The sequence below is a fragment of the Polypterus senegalus genome, chromosome 8 (genome assembly GCF_016835505.1).
Source record: "Polypterus senegalus isolate Bchr_013 chromosome 8, ASM1683550v1, whole genome shotgun sequence".
Classification (NCBI taxonomy): Eukaryota; Metazoa; Chordata; class Cladistia; order Polypteriformes; family Polypteridae; genus Polypterus; species Polypterus senegalus.
In genome coordinates, this window is record NC_053161.1 from 72730475 (window position 1) to 72747089 (window position 16615).

A 16615-nucleotide genomic window follows, 5' to 3' on the forward strand; every position below is an offset into this window, starting at 1 on the left:
CTTATATAGTCAGGCAGCCAACAACGTGGGAGGCGTTGGGATGGGGGACCTAATGCTGCCTCACACAGTGACCGAGCTGCTGGCTATTGACGTATATATGTACGTAAGTAGGATTCAGTTAGCGTTGGGAACCCGCGTACTGGGGCCGGCACTACGCTGGGGCAAGAGGGGGCAATGACCCCTTAAACAAATGTCCTGCCCCCTTAAATCAAACTTCTAGAGGTTGAGAAAGAAAATAATAGATTACCCGCAAACTGAATATGGACAAGATTCACTACAGTAGCTGAAAAATCCACTGGAAAAGGAACAAATGAGATGATAGGTTTCACCTCTTGTTCGCTCTTTCCCTTTGTGCTTTGTTTGTGCGCAGCTCACACAGTACTCCGTAGAGATCCCCCACTCACCCTCCCCCTAGCTAAACATCCAATCACTGTTAGTATGCAAATGACCCGGTGTCAGGTTTCTCAGTAGGCAGGGCAGGCGAAATGTGCTCGTCAACTGCAGGAGGCTTTGAGGAAGCAGCAAATCTCTGTCGTCAAAATCATAGCGACTCGTGAAATAATTAACAACAACTAAAAAATACATCTATATCTGTACAGTCAATGGGGGACTAGTCCATTGTTCTTCTCACAGTTTCAGTCTGGTAGAGAAGTGTTTCTTTCTCGATCCCACAAGCACCACTGTGAGCCTGTCTGTTGCATAGAGCCGTCTGGAGGACATGTGTCTGTCTGTCAGACCCTGACACAAAGCCCCGCCCCAGCTTTCAACTCTGCACTCAACAGTTTTCTCGTTTCATATACTGATGTAATCACAGCGATTTTAGTAAAGCTTATTTATTCACTTTCCACCCCAGCTTCCAGCAGCTCACAAAGGGAAAGTTAATGCTGTGAAATGCATCCTTTTTCCCAAGCTTTTAAAAAGTGTGATGCTGCTCCTGGCTGTACCAATAGCAGTAGCAATGATGCTGCTACTGGTGCATCAGAGACAGCAGCTAGCATGTCTACTCCTGTGGCATCAACAGGCACTGCTTCTCCTGTACCTCTGCCAACAATTGCTGCTCCAAAGCAACCCGCTCAGCTACCCAGTGACTTAAATGGCAATACACCATCCCAGCCAATACTGGCTAGTTACCCCAAACGTGTATTTGGTGGTACAACATTAAGATCATTCAATCCTGCCTGGTACCGCACACAACCATGGCTGGAGTACTCTGTTGTGTGGGACGCATGCTTCTGTTCCCCTGTCGGAAATATGGCAGCACTGTTAATGAGAGGGATGTAGTTTTTACCTTAACTGGTTTTAACAACTGGAAAGCAGCACTTGATCGAGACAAGGGGCTACAGAGGCATGTGTCCAGCCACAGCCATGTGCATGCTTCAACAATCTGGACTGAGCATAAAAGCAGAGAGGCCAGAGGGGGGGGCTGTGGATTCAATGTTGGTTGGTAAAACACAACTTGAAAAAAAACATTACTATGTCAAGAGTATTGGTAGTGCTATAAGGTTTCTCTGTGTAAATGAGTAAGGGGTCCGTGGGACTGCAAAAACCTTGAGACATGATGCAGTGGGTAATGATGATGACATTGCTTCAGGTATTTTTCTAAAACTGATGGAATATACCTTAGAGAAGGATGAGAAGCTAGCAAGCATTGCTAAGGGTATCCCAAAAAATGCAAAATACACATCTAAGGATATCCAAATGAAATTATCCAAACACTGGCTGACATGGTGCTTGGAGAGGTCAGGAAAAATATGAAAGTGCTGATTCTGCAGGGTTTTGCCTCAAAAGTGATGGGACCAGGGATAGGTGCAATGTGGAAAATTTGTCTGTGATAATACGGTTTGTCAGAAATTCCATGCCAGAGGAGCATCTTATTGGGTTGCTTGACTTGTAACAACTTGATGCAGAGTACATCACCTCTGAGATCCTGTTACACCTTTCTGATGCTGGCTACAGTGCTGACAGTATACTTAGCCAGTGTTATGATGGGGCTTCTGTGAGGGGGTTAGAGGTGGGTACAAGCTCTGCTCCAAAAGAGGCTTGACAGATATGTCCCATACATCCATTGCTACAACCACCAACTGCACTTAGTGGTTGTGCATGCCATGCAGAGTGAGCCATGTGCAAAAAGATTTTTTAGCCTATCTAGTTCACTCTACAACTTTTTTCACCACCACTATATGCTCAATAAACATGATGCACCTTGTCTAAAAAGGCTGCTTGAGATCAGATGGACAAGTCACTATATGAGGTGACAAGGTGCACTGTGGACAATCAAGAACAAATCCTTAGTATCCTATCTGAGATGACAGAGGATGATGATGCTGCAGTTGACCTGTGCACCGAGGAATCAGGCCTGCTATGCCAAATTAAGAGGCATCACTTCTTTGAGATTGGAAAGTTCCCAGTGCGGGTGCTTGGTGTCTTGAAACCAGCAAATGCTATTCTACAGTCTCAGTCAGTTGATCTGTGCAGTGCTTCTGAGGTTGTTAGTGCAGCACTGGACTCTAAAAAACATCCATGAGGATGACTGTTGGGGAGTGTCATCTCCTGCTGAGGATGAGTCACATCCAACAAAGAGAAGGAGAACAATGAGCAAACACCTGGGTCAAAGTGTTGTGCTCTCAACTTTGGGCCATACAGACTCTGGTGACCCTGCCATTTCCCCCATCAGTCTCTGAAAAGATCCCTGCTCAAAATCCTTGACAGGGCCATTTCAGAAATGGAAACTAGATTTTCACACAAGAAGATTGACCTGATGAGAGCCATATCTAGTCTTGCACCCAAATCTAGTGCATTTCTAGATCCCATCCTGTTGCACCTTCTGGCTGTGATGGCTGGGACTGTAGCAGATGTTGTAAGTCTGAAAAATGAAGTTCTTGTTGCAAAACAGATGCTGCTCAAACATTTTCAAAGGAAACAGACCTGTCCACAGTGTGTAAACTCCTGCAGGAGTAAAAGGAAGCCTTTCCTGAGATGCATAAATTGTATGTAACAGCCCTGGGGTCTCATGTATAAATGGTGCGTACGCACAGAAATGTTGCGTAAGAACTTTTCCACATTCAAATCACGATGTATAAAACCTACACTTGGTGTAAAGCCACGCACTTTTCCACGGTACCTCATACCTTGTCGTACGCAAGTTCTCCGCTCGGTTTTGGAGACTGGCGGCACCAAGTGTCAAAGCAGTGCTACTGTTCGTGTGTGGTTACTCTTTATTTTCCTGACACGGCTTTATAAATACACTGAAACTAACCTCATATTGTTTATTAGTGTAATGCATCTGATTGTAATTAACTTGTAACAATATAATGGTCCAGGGAATAGCCATAGTATTCCAAATACCGTAACTGCTTTAGCGTTGTTACTCTAACTGCACCTTCTTCTTTCAGCTTGCCCCGTTAGGAGTTGCCACAGCAGATCATCTTTTTCCATATTACTCTCACTGCAGCACTCGGAGTATTTATATCACTGTATCTTCAAACTGTATGTTTTGAAGAATTAACGCTCTAAGCTTACAGATGGCTTAACGTCTATTACAGAGCTGAGTGTGTGGGGATCGGTTACTTGGAGAAAGAAAAGCAAGGACTGCATGGGCGGCCATGCCAATACTGTATATATTGAATATAAAACAGAAAGAGAAAATAACGACACAGCTAAAAACGCAGCGGCAAATTTCGACAAAAGTTAAACGCTTGTGTCATGAGCATGAGGCGGCTATGCAGTGTCCGCAACGGATGTGGCCATCCACCGTGCATAAGATACCATATTGACATTAGACTTTCTCTATTGGACAGAGCCGCCCATGAGTACTGCTGCAATAAATAATTTCATCGAAGGTTGCACACAATCAATAACATGCTTTAACTATCATCATGAAAATAATATCACGTATACATCTCAGTATTTTAGTTATTCAGAGAGCTGTAATATCATGAATGTAATGGATTCTGTGTCCTGTCAGAGGAAGAGAGCCGGTTTAAGAAGCATGTAGTGATTCACACACACAGAGCACATAGAAGATCAAATACAAAACAAAGCATTTAACGTGCTACTTTAATTGCGATGTGATTTGAGAAACTAAACGATTTTAAGATGAAGTTTATTATGTTCTATTTTAATGACAAAATAAACTACGTGATTAAAGTGGAAATGTCGAGATTGAAGTTGACATTTCGTGCTTTTTTCCCACTGTTTGTCTTTTTTTTCTCTGTACCCTAATAAGCTTTCATATGACACTCAGACAGTGGACTACAAGTCGCCTTTTCACGGCGACTTTGATATGTGACTTCTTTTTTATTTCCGGCACTGTGCGATTTTGTGAACGTGAGCTTTCAAGTTTCTCCAACACGCTATGTCACTCGATCAACTTCCTTTTGTTGATCATAACACGGTTTAATTAAACAAATAGTATGTTTTTCCTTTGCCTCCACTTGGTATTTGCTGAAATGCTTATATTTTCCCCCGTGCTTTTCCCATTGTCTTTTCGCAGAGGGCTACCCTTAAGGGCGATTTATATTGATTTGCATATTCAAAGAGGTGTAATTCTGGGAGGAGTAGGGGCGTTACATAAAGCGTGTGCATGAGCGTTACTTTTCACACTGATCGGGATTTATGTAGCGGAAGAACGTGGAAGTTGGAGTACGCACAGATTCCTACATCAGGATCCTACATTTCGGCTTTTGTGCTTACGCCATGTTATAGTGCGAATTCTACGCACGGCGTTATACATGAGGCCCCTGGACATTGGTGTGTCTTCAACATCGTGTGAGAGTTCCTTCTCCACTATGTCACGGGTCCTAACCCCCTATCGTCGCACCATGTTACATAAAAGAAAGAGGAATTTGGTGATCTTGGCCCAAGAGAAGTCCATAACAAATAACTTGGATATGGATGAATTTGTAAGAGTGTTTGCAAAGGGAAACAGGAGACTGTTGTTGTAGAGTGGATTGAGGAGAAAGGAGAGCTGTTCAGTTGCTTACAAAACAAACAAGCTTAAAACAACTATGCCAACCTGTTTTAGTTTTGAAAATATTGGATATATTAAGAGGGTTTATTTAATTCTCTACTTTATTTTGCAAATTTATTTGAGAATTAGGCCATCCAATAAAGATAAATTTTATGTTGTTGGTTGTAAAGATGTGGATGGATATTTTATTTTATTCTTTATTTTATTTTATTTTATATTCTATTTTTTAGTTTTATTTTTCAAGACTTGGTGAAATGATTTTTTTTAATAACTAAAACCTTTTTAGTTTTGTTAATATTGGCAATAGTGAGAAGTGTTATTGTTGAGTTCTAATATATTTGATATAGGCCATCCAATTAAGGTAAATGTCATGTTTTTAGTTGTTATAATCTGATGAGGAATTTTATTTTTTGTTGTTTTATTTTTCAGTTTTCCTCCTGAGGGATTACCACCTTATTGTGGTCAGGGGGTTTGCGTGCCTCAGTGACCCTAAGAGCTACACCAGCAGAAGCTTAGCCTTCAGGTGGGACACCCAAGTTGGACAGGTAGAGGCCTGATGAAGTGCAATCCAATGACATGACAAAAACAGTTATCCAGAGCACCCCACCCCTTTCCAGCCTCCATTGCCACCATGTGCCCCCTTCACATTTCTGTCTGCCCCCTTAAATATGCCTGTCTAGAACCGGCCCAGCCGCGTACCAAATTTCTTGAAGATGGGCCCATAAGTAACAAAGACCGTTAGAAAGTTCAATAAGGCGGCCGACAGTGGCGTCATACCACCGAAATAAGTACGTACATCGGTTTCAGTTAGCGCAGGGAAGCCGCCTACCAAATTTCATGAAGATGGGGCCATAAATAAGAAAGTTCAACATGGCGGACGTTGTCGACCGTTATGACTGTTACGTGTAGAATTTTGAAATGAAATCTGCTTAACTGTTATAGGTAAGCTGTAAGGAATGAGCCTGCCAAATTTCAGCCTTCTACCTACACGGGAAGTTGGAGAATTAGTGATGAGTCAGTCAGTCAGTCAGTCAGTGAGGGCTTTGCCTTTTATTAGTATAGACTAGCAAAATACCCACGCTTCGCAGCGGAGAAGTAGTGTGTTAAAGAAGCAATGAAAAAGAAAAGGAAACATTTTGAAAATAACGTAACATGATTGTCAATGTAATTGTTTTGTCACTGTTGTGAGTGATGAGTGTTGTTGTCATATATATATATATTTACACACACACACATAAACATATATATATACATATCTATACATATACACATATATACAGTACATACATATATATATATATATATACACACACACACATATATATAAACATATATATACATATACATACATATCTACATATATACACACACAGCTATTTCAGATCAGTGCAATACGCTGCTTGTTAAAACGGATGACTCCCGCTCTTACGCAAGTCTGCGTGGATATTATGAACTATCGATTTGTTCAAGTTCTATTTAAATTTTAAATAGAAGGAATTTTTATTTAGTCGACAGAAATATCTTTGGTAGGAATGGTAAAAACAGACAGGAATATTATTCTGAATAAATCAACTCAAACCTTAAACAACTTATAATATTTTGCTCTCCATAAAAATATATCCTGTCTAAATTATACAAGTTAGAAATAAAGTAAACGTTAAAAGAACAAACATTCAAATTTCTTTACTCTTATGTAATTTTATATAAAAATAAACTTAGATTTTAAATATCCCAAAAGATTTTGCTCTCCATAAAAATATATCCTGTCAAAATTATACAAATTCAAATATGAACATGCTGCATAACAAAACCTGGAAATATAAATAAAATGTGTTCCTTTCAGCAATAACAAATCAAATCATTCAGTTGTCTTTGCTCATATGTCATTTTAGAGCTGGACGCCTGGCATCTTTTTTGGCCACAGGTTCGTTTCTGTTTGCTGTGAGGTTCTGTGTTGTGGAGATTCTCAGGATGGATTGCAGGTGCTCATCAGTGAGGCGACTCCTGTGTGCTGTTTTGTTAGTCTTTATCACTGAGAAGAGCTTCTCACACAGATATGTGCTACCAAACATGCACAAGGTTCGAGCCGCATGTAGACGGACTTTTTGTTCTTCAAAGTCACCAAAGCGCCGTGCAAACTCAGTGCGCCAGTTTATCAGCAAAGTGCGATTTGGGAACACCGTAGTGACGACTTGGTTTAACATTACTTGGCAACAGGGAAAGTGGGGCAAGGTGAACTGGTGCATTTGTGTCTCCCATAAAAGCAGCTTCACTTGAAATCACTTTGTGATTGTGCACGGTTAAAACGTCCGCTGAAGTGTCAGATTCTTATTTAATTATTCTGCTTTCTGTATCTTCTGCTTTGCATTCAGGTTACCCTGATGTTTTGTCTCATAGTGCCGCCTTAGATTAAATTCTGTAATTACAGCCACATTAGCTCCACAAATGAGACACACGGGTTCAGTAAACATATACTCAGCCTCCCATCGGTTTTAAAGGCTCTATTTTCAGAATCAACTTTTCTCTTCAGCATCGTGTGAGCTAGCTTCGCAATAACTTGCAGCATCATAAGGTAGACTTGATTAACGCGTAAGTGTTCAAGGCAGCTGAAGCGCTGCATTATGGGATCTGTAGTTTATTGTGTTACCAGCGCTTCATATACCCGGCTTTAATAACAATAATACAGTATATAAAATGATCTCGGGCGGATATAATTACACGGGCGGATGTGGCCCGCGCCCTTGAGTTTGACACATATGGACTAAATAGAACTTGAAAAGATATATTTTTCAAATGTGATCGCAATTCAGATAGAGTTGACGCCACTACAGCCTGCATGCCTCAATAAGTCATCCTCCCTCGCTCTTACTTTTTACCGCTCATCTAATGAATACACTGAGTATGGCTTTACCAAAACAATCATTGATGGCTAATAAAGTATCCATTATTCGAGTATGTAGATCGGGATATATATATATACATATATATATATATACCCGCGATCGCAGCGAGAAGTAGTGTGTTAAAAAGCTAGAAAAGAAAAGGGAACATTTTAAAAATAACGTAACATGACTGTCAATATACAGTATTTGTTTTGTGAGTGTTACTGAGTGTTGCTGTCATCAAGGATTTGATTATCATTATTTCTTTCAATCAGGTTCGTATTTGTAGGATGTGTTGTGTTCAAGTTACATTCCGTGTTTGTCAATCGCTGTAAAGATGACAGGTTTCATTCATCGATTCGCTTCTTACTGCATCAATAAACAGCTCGCCTTCTTCTTTATCTGAGACCTGACACACTGCATGCACGGTTTTTTACACTGTCTTCCTTTAGCGGACATTGACTTTTTCCAACGTGTGCTTTGTTTCCGCAGTAGTTGGATTTATGAATATGCTTATATGTATCAGACGCTTCATATTTTTGCTGCCTTTTCAATTGTGTAATTCGGTTTTGTTCAGCTTTTGGAACTGTTGCTTTTATCTGTGCACTGCGCCAGTTCACGGAGCCGCCGTGTACATGCATCAAGGTTCCCAGCTGTGCTGGTGCCATCTCGCTATGTCCATGGCTGTATTTAATGTTACCTTAGTCCTGGCACTTAAAACTTTCTCTCGCAGTTTCGCTGAGTTTGTGTCAAACACCACCCTGACCATCTCATCTTCCTCTGCATAAGCACAGTCCTTCACCCGTGAATATTTAGTGGCAGTTTGCTATTGGATTGCCGCTGATGGACGGCCTTATATGGGCAGGCACTAAATTACAAACGCCAGCGCAGCCTGTCTATGAACTTAATTTAAAGTGTAGGTTTACATCGCTTTGTTTCCAAGTAGCAGAACTCATGAATATGGTTGTATATGTCACTCGCTTGCTTCTTATTGTTTCGCTGCCTTCTCAATTATATAATGCATGTTTTCTTCAGCGGTTTTTTGAGGTCTTCCTGGTTTTCTATGTACTGCGTGATTACGTGGGAGGCGTGATGATGTCACATAAACTCCGCCCCACGGCGTTGAAGCTCATCTCCATTACAGTAAATGGAGAAAAACTGCTTCCAGTTATGACCATTACGCGTAGAATTTCGATATAAAACCTGCCCAACTTTTGTAAGGAAGCTGTAAGGAATGAACCTGCCAAATTTCAGCCTTCCACCCACACGGGAAGTTGGAGAATTAGTGATGAGTCAGTGAGTGAGTGAGTGAGTGAGTGAGTGAGGGCTTTGCCTTTTATTAGTATAGATGAACATTTGACTTCACTGCACTAATTATTTGGACACTTTGTTTTTGGTTTTGTTTTTAATAAAATCATTTTTGCACCATCCCCTTGCTTTGTTGTTTCTTCATTGTCCAGCTCATCCGGTGACATTACCGATGGTGTTGGGTTCAAGAGCTCCCAAAATGGAGACGGGAGCCTGGAGCAGAACCCACATCGTCACAGACATAAAGTACAATTAATATGCAGTGTCTCACTGTGGTCTGTGTATTCAGTTGGCTTTGCACTCATATACATAACCCATCTATGAAGTATTATTCTTTCATGTACCATATATAATGAACTCACAAAGTATTCAGAACCACTTTCTACACACTTTAATTTTAATTTTTAAATCTATAAATTTGCCATTTTTGAACATCAATCTATACATAGTAAGCCAAAATGACAAAGTGCAAACACATTTTTCAGAAGGGTTTGCAAATTTATTCAAAATCAGAAACTGGAATCTCTCAAAATATTCACCCGTCTCCATGCCTCCTGGTAATACACGACTCAATGATTGACATGGTTGAGCCATTTTAGTTTTTAGACAATATTCCATTTCAAAGCCTGAAGAGAGATGAAATCATTACACCTCTAATATCAAGTCTATTCTGCCACCACCATAATCATGTTTCTGGGTGCTGCAGCTGTTCAGGCCAGTAGCAACCTGCAGTGTACTTGTAGCTTGCAGAAAATGTCATTGCCTGCAGCATGCCAGGCATCGGGGACCTACTGTATATGAAACAACACCTTAGTTTGCTGGAAAACTCACAGCTGATCCATCCTAACCCAAATAGAATTTAGCCGAAGTGTCTCCTTAGAATTCCAAAAGCTAAACTTAAAAGAAGTGGTGAGGCGGCCTTCTGCTGTTATGCACCTAAAATCTGGAATAGCCTGCCAATAGGAATTCGCCAGGCTAATACAGTAGAGCACTTTAAAAAAAACTGTTGAAAACACATTACTTTAACATGGCTTTCTCCTAACTTCACTTTAACTTAATACGGATTCTCTGCATGTTCAATTCATCATAATAACTATTCATGGTGGCTCTAAAATCCATACTGACCCCTACTCTCTTCTGTTTCTTTTTCCGGTTTCTTTGTGGCGGCCTGCGCCACCACCACCCACTCAAAGCATCATGATGCTCCAACATTGATGGACTGAAAGCCAGAAGTCTACGTGACCATCATCATCAAGTCCTTCCATGAGAACCCTAAATACAAAGAGGATTGTTTCATTTATGTGAGGTAGATTGCCCAGAGGGGACTGGACGGTCTCTTGGTCTGGAATCCCTGCAGATTTTAATTTTTTTCTCCACCCGTCTGGAGTTTTTTTTTTTTGTTTTTTCTGTCCACCCTGGCCATCGGACCTTACTTATTATATGTTAATTAATGTTGATTTATTTTTATTTTTTATTGTGTCTTCTATTTTTCTATTCTTCATTTTGTAAAGCACTTTGAGCTACATTTTTTGTATGAAAATGTGCTATGTAAATAAATGTTGTTGTTGTTGTAAATACTTAAGTGCATTAATAATTTTGTTCTCACTTCTGTATGTCAACAATATTGTATTGTGTTTCATTGTATTTTATTTTGTATTTATTTTTAAATTTTAGTAAATGTGTTTCCAACTCATCAAACCAAATTTCTAAAATAGAAGTATACACTTCTTGGTGAACATATTGATTTTGATTCCGTAGTTCAAATGTTGACACACTAGATTTTATAGACATTCTTTTAAGGTTACTTTTTAGTAGTTTATTACTTTATTATTCTATTGTATTTCTCTATATTATTCTGTCACTCTTGTTACTCTTTTTACTATTACCTTGTGCTAGTCGCCAGTGTGGCATTTTTACTTTAGAGTTTGTAACTATCTATTGTCCATAACAATAGTCAACATTTTTTATATGTATCCTCCCTCACCCTAATATGTTCATGTTATATCTTTACATTTTACATATAACATTCTTCTCATTTTACTTCTAATACAAGGATTTTGCAGAATGACAAACTTGCAGGGCTCAGTTCCAACACTGTTGAAAGCAATATTCATAGCTTCCTCGCAGTATATATGTCATAACCTCTATTAGCAGCATATCTTTTACTTGTATCTTTTGTTCACGGCACAGAAATAAAAAAAAAAATTGAGATTTTGGATGCTGTACCGTGCCTTCATTGGGTGTAGTCAGATTTTGCAAATCACAAAAGTTAAATTTCAAGATTTTTGAGATATACAAGTTTAAAGGAAAACAACTTCAGATGCTTGTTTAGTCCCACAATTAATACGTAATATTAGTAACATTAAGACCTTGCTAATCTGAGTAATGTAATACTCAGATTAGCAAGATATAAATAAATCTAATATAAGTTGTTTTATGTTTACTTAGAAAATGGACATTCTCTTTTACTAGTTGATCAATCATTAGCTTCAATGATTAGCCTACCTCCCATTCAGGGTAATCATGCTGTTTTAGGCTTTCTTTGTGGGTCCCTGGCAACACCACTAGGCATCCATTACTACGATCTATTTTCTCCATGGCAGTCCAGGCACACACAATGCGATCTGCAGGTCTAAAAGGAAAGTAGTGCAGATCTTGGTGCAAGGGATGACGAGATGTTTTCTTCCCTAAAGAAAGATAAACAGCATTTTCAGTATTCCATACAAAGTGATGCATTTATAAGTTAAAAGTTACATGCAGAATGGCATTAATACAGTGCACTAAAAGTATCAAAAATTGGTAATCTTTGGTTCAGCTGGAAACATTGAATAACTTTGTTCATTCAATAAAGGACATTTATTTTGTATATACTGTAAGTACAAAATAAGTTTTTGTTCACTTATGTGCTGTTAAGCTAATATTAGATACGAGTAATGGCACACTGCACGTTACGCTTGACTTGACCATTTTTATCCTCTTTCTCTGTATGTGTAGCATTCGTTTGATCAGAGGTTGATGTGCCTGCTGCTTCCCGAGCAGCTCTTCTTTTCTCCACCCTAGCGGCCTGCTTCTTCTCTTCTTTCGTTGGCATCTTTTTGTGTTAAAACTGATTAAGTCAGTGTTTGTGTTGCAATTACTTAGTATGTTTTCTTTAATTTTTCACTTAAGCTGGCACTTAAGTGTTCGATCTGCCTCAAGAATGATTTAAGATATGAAGAGGTAGGGGAAATGACGGCAAAGGTGGTAGGGATGAGAACTGCTGGCCGCTGCCGAGAGCTGATTCTACAATAAAATAAAATAAAAATAAAAAGAAGCATAACCTTGGAAGTCAATCATCACCCTGAAAGCAGATAGTAGACGTCATGTAGTATATGTGTACTAAATTTCAGGTCAATAGTTCAAACGGTTTGCGAGCTACAGGTGATTTAAAATCCTGGACAGACAAATGAACAGCCATGGTAGCATATTATATATAAAGATTGGTTGAAGAAAAATTTGTAATAGTAGAATTACAATAGGGGCTGGCATAGTGGCACAGTGGTAGCTGCGGGTAATCCAGTGTTCTCCAACTGTCCAAAGACATGCAGGTCAAGGGAATTTGGTGACTCTAAATTGTCCCTCGAGTGTGTTTGCCCTGCAATGGACTGTACTGGTTCCCTGTCCAGAGTTTGTTTCTACCTTGCAGACTATGCTAGTTAGGATAGGTTTCATGCAACCCTGATCTGGATTGAGCAGTTTAGAAAATGACATGACAATTAAAATACTTTATGAAATGAAGAACAATGGGAAAGTGATCCCCTAATTACAGTTTCAGAAAAACGAATGGAATTGAATGCACTCTAGTTTAGTATGCATCAAGCATGCCATAATTCAAATAAAAATTGATTATTGTTCACAAACTTCAAATATATATATCTAGTCTAAAATGATCTAAAATATACAAAGGGCAAGATCTAACCTGTGAGTGATGTCATCAAGTGCCTGCATCACTATCTCATATGCTCTGGGAATATCCTACACTTAAACCATTTTGGAAAAAATCTGTATACATCTTGAATATTCTTGTAGTCAAAATAACTCCTAATTCCTTAACGGCAACAATGAAGTAATGCCAGATGGTATACATGTGTGCAATGAAAAATATTTTGTAATATCCTATAACCCCACTACTTGCACAAAGGCTTATTTTGCATAACTGAAACAATCACAGAAGATGAAGCATCTGTAACTAAGTGGAAAAGTAATGCTCTTTAATTTCTCAAATTGGTGAAAAAAAAATCTAATTCCCTCTACAAGGATCTGTTTTCTAAACTTGGCAAGATCTCATCTTTGTAATTCTAAAGTATATATATCATGCCTGTACAGAACCATCCGTCCATTTTCCAACCCGCTGAATCCAAACACAGGGTCACAGGAGCCAATCCCAGCCAACACGGGGCACAAGCCAGAAACAAATTCTGGGCAGGGTGCCAACCCACCGCAGGACACACACAAACACACCCACACACCAAGCACACATTACGGCCAATTTACAATCGCCAATCCACCTAACCTGCATGTCATTGGACTATGGGAGGAAACCCACACAGACACGGGGAGAACATGCAAACTCCACACAGGGAGGACCCGGGAAGTGAACCCGGGTCTCCTCACTGCAAGGCAGTAGTGCTACCACTGCGCCACCGTGCCGCCTCTGTACAGAACCTTTTTATCTTAGTTTTGCTTGTATTGTAAGTAAATACTAATTTTTGATGGGCCTCTGTAACAGTATGGCTCTCTTTGACAATAGGCTGGCGGAACTTAGTGCTGCTTTTTATGGAGTGTCTACGGCACATACTTTTTTAAATTGCTGTTATTTTCACTTAATTGTTTCTGATAAAATGCAGAAATACAGGGAATCAAGGAAGGGCAAATACTTTTTCACAGCACTGTATCCAGCTCTGCAAGCAGGTCTCCAACTTTCAGGGAAAACTTGGAGGTTGGTGGCAGGATTGGCACTCCAGCCATCGTTAAAAAAAACTCTCAGTGTGGTGCTGAGGTGTCACCCGTTACACGGCTGCATTCAGATCTCAATCTGGGTGGTTTGCTACGTGGTGGGTGTAGCAACACATTGTAATCAGCGCATGCTCCCAATCTCTCTCTCAATCTCTGTAGACCCACCATAGTACTTCAACTTATGTTTAAATGTTTGTGCTGTTTTATTTTACTGGTTGTAAGTATAAGCAGTGTCACACACGTGTGAATATGAGGCAGCTAAAGGGCCTGAGTAAGTGTAATGAAACATCTGACCAGGGGGTGGCGGAGTGCGCTGACTGTCTTTCTCAGTTCCCTACAGACCTTTCCTGGGAAATCCTGCAAGGTTCCGGCACCTCAGAAGACGTCACTTCTGAAGCCGGCCCCTTTGCTGACGTCACCTCGAGGCCAGCCCTTTGCTGACGCCACCTCCGGCGGCCCCTTTGCTGACGTCACTTCCGAAGCCGGCCCCTTTGCTGACATCGCTTCCAAAGCCAGTCCTTGGCTGACGTCACTTCCAGTTCCGGCCATTTTGATGACATCAGTTCCTCTCCTGGCCTTTAAAGCCTCCATCTTGGGCTACTATAGCCAGTTCTAGTTTGGACTCTGTGAAATGAACTTGAGATTTATGATACAACAAACCCTTTTGCAGCTAGGAAAAACAATATATGGGTGGCTGCCCCAAACCTTTATGATGTCTTTGGCGTATAATTATTACAGTGGCGTAGCCGGCAGGATGAAGTCCCAGAAGAAACCGGAACACAAACATGAAATCAACCAGGTAGGAAAGCACCGGGGCCAAGTTTCTGGGAGGCGTTTGGGGGTCAGGAAGGACTCGGTACAGGCTCCGCACCTCAAATACAGCACCGGGCATATAACTTACCAAAGGGAGATTGTGAAGGGGACATACAGACGTAGGCTGGTTTCTGGGGATGAAACGAAAATGGCTTATTATGCTCTCTCGGAGGAGAGAGCTGAGCAGCCCATTGGGGCTCATGCCCCAGATAAATATGGGCTATCCCCAGTCCAGCAGGCAAAAATAATACAAAACTGGGAATTTGATCCAGAGAGATCAATCCAGACACAGGCTATAACCCTCTGGGAGCAGGTGGCCTTATGGCTAAGGCCATTTGAACTATCCACCTGCCAAATTGTACAGCCTCCCAAAGAACTTTGCCCAGCCGGACTGGGGAGATTTCTATTCTATGGAAGAGCTTATAAAGTTTGTAAAATCACCCATGCCAGTCTCAGAATCTGGGAGAGCAGAACCATCCTCTAGTGGATTTCCTAGAAATTTCTTCCTACAAAATAAGTCTCTTCCACATAAATCGGAGCCTGTTTCTGAGTTCCCGGGCCACCAGGCGTGCGACCTACCCGGGAACGAGGCGGGATGTAGGTGGAAGGGGGGAGATGGTTTGTGTGCTCTTGCCAACCCTCTGACTGTATTGAATACGGGACCCGTAGTCATTAATGGTTTCAAAGTCAATGCCTTGTTTGATTCCGGCAGCAACATTTCCATTGTTGATTGCCGTTATGTCTTACCGCGGCAAAGAATTAAAGAAAAGACCAGTATTAAATGTATTCACGGAGTCACCCGGATGTACAATACCGCCCTGTGTTTCGTAAGTCAGGTAGGATCGCTAAAAAGAATTCCCATGGCAGTTCACCCCAATCCTCCCTTTCCAGCGATTCTAGGGCGGGACTGGTCGGAAAATAAAAGCGGTAAACTATTGACTACTCCTAATAAAAACTTAGGCCTAGTTATAGAGGAGGATAACTCATCTCAAGCTGTCTCCACGTCGTGTACACAGCCGGCAGAGAGAGATACGGAAGCCCACGAGGGGAACGGGGAGATTCCTGGACCGTCGCAGGCAAATACGTCATCAATCTGCGTCTCGACGACTCGGGAGGAATCCCCTCCCCTTGAGATCAGACCAGATCCTCTCTCCGTCATTCACTTTCAGTTTAGACAAACACCGGCTTCTTTTAAAAGGGAGCTGTGGAATGATGACTTCCTAAAATTTGCAAAAAATGCAGTAGTCCTTGTCAACGGCCAATGCACACACCAGCCCATGCCACAAGGACCTCACTTTATAATAGAAAATGATCTATTATATCGGGTAGCGGAACATGGGGCGGAGGTTCGGAAACTGTTGTTAATCCCACGAACCTACCGGCGGCAGGTTTGTGAATTAGCTCACGCCCACTTCCTTGGAGGCCATTTAGGCTCCGAAAAAACTTTAGAGCAGATCAAGCTCAGATTTTATTGGCCGGGAATTAACGAGGAGGTTCGCCGTTTTTGTATTTCTTGTCCAGAATGTCAATTACGGCAAATTCCTAGGAGGGACTGGGCTCCTCTCGTTCCCCTTCCCTTAGTTGATGTCCCCTTTGAACGAATTGGGGTCGATATTGTAGGACCCTTGGAGCCCTCAGCACGAGGACA

General features: G+C 41.0%; 1 protein-coding gene across 1 annotated transcript in view; it reads right to left on the reverse strand.

The window, feature by feature from the left end:
- Positions 1 to 16615, reverse strand: part of LOC120534040 (phytanoyl-CoA dioxygenase, peroxisomal-like) — a 64647-nt gene that overhangs the window by 13426 nt on the left and 34606 nt on the right. The window contains exon 6 of the mRNA XM_039761271.1: positions 11665 to 11846. Coding sequence (XP_039617205.1) covers positions 11665 to 11846 — 182 coding nt within the window. The remainder of the gene's footprint in view (positions 1 to 11664; positions 11847 to 16615) is intronic.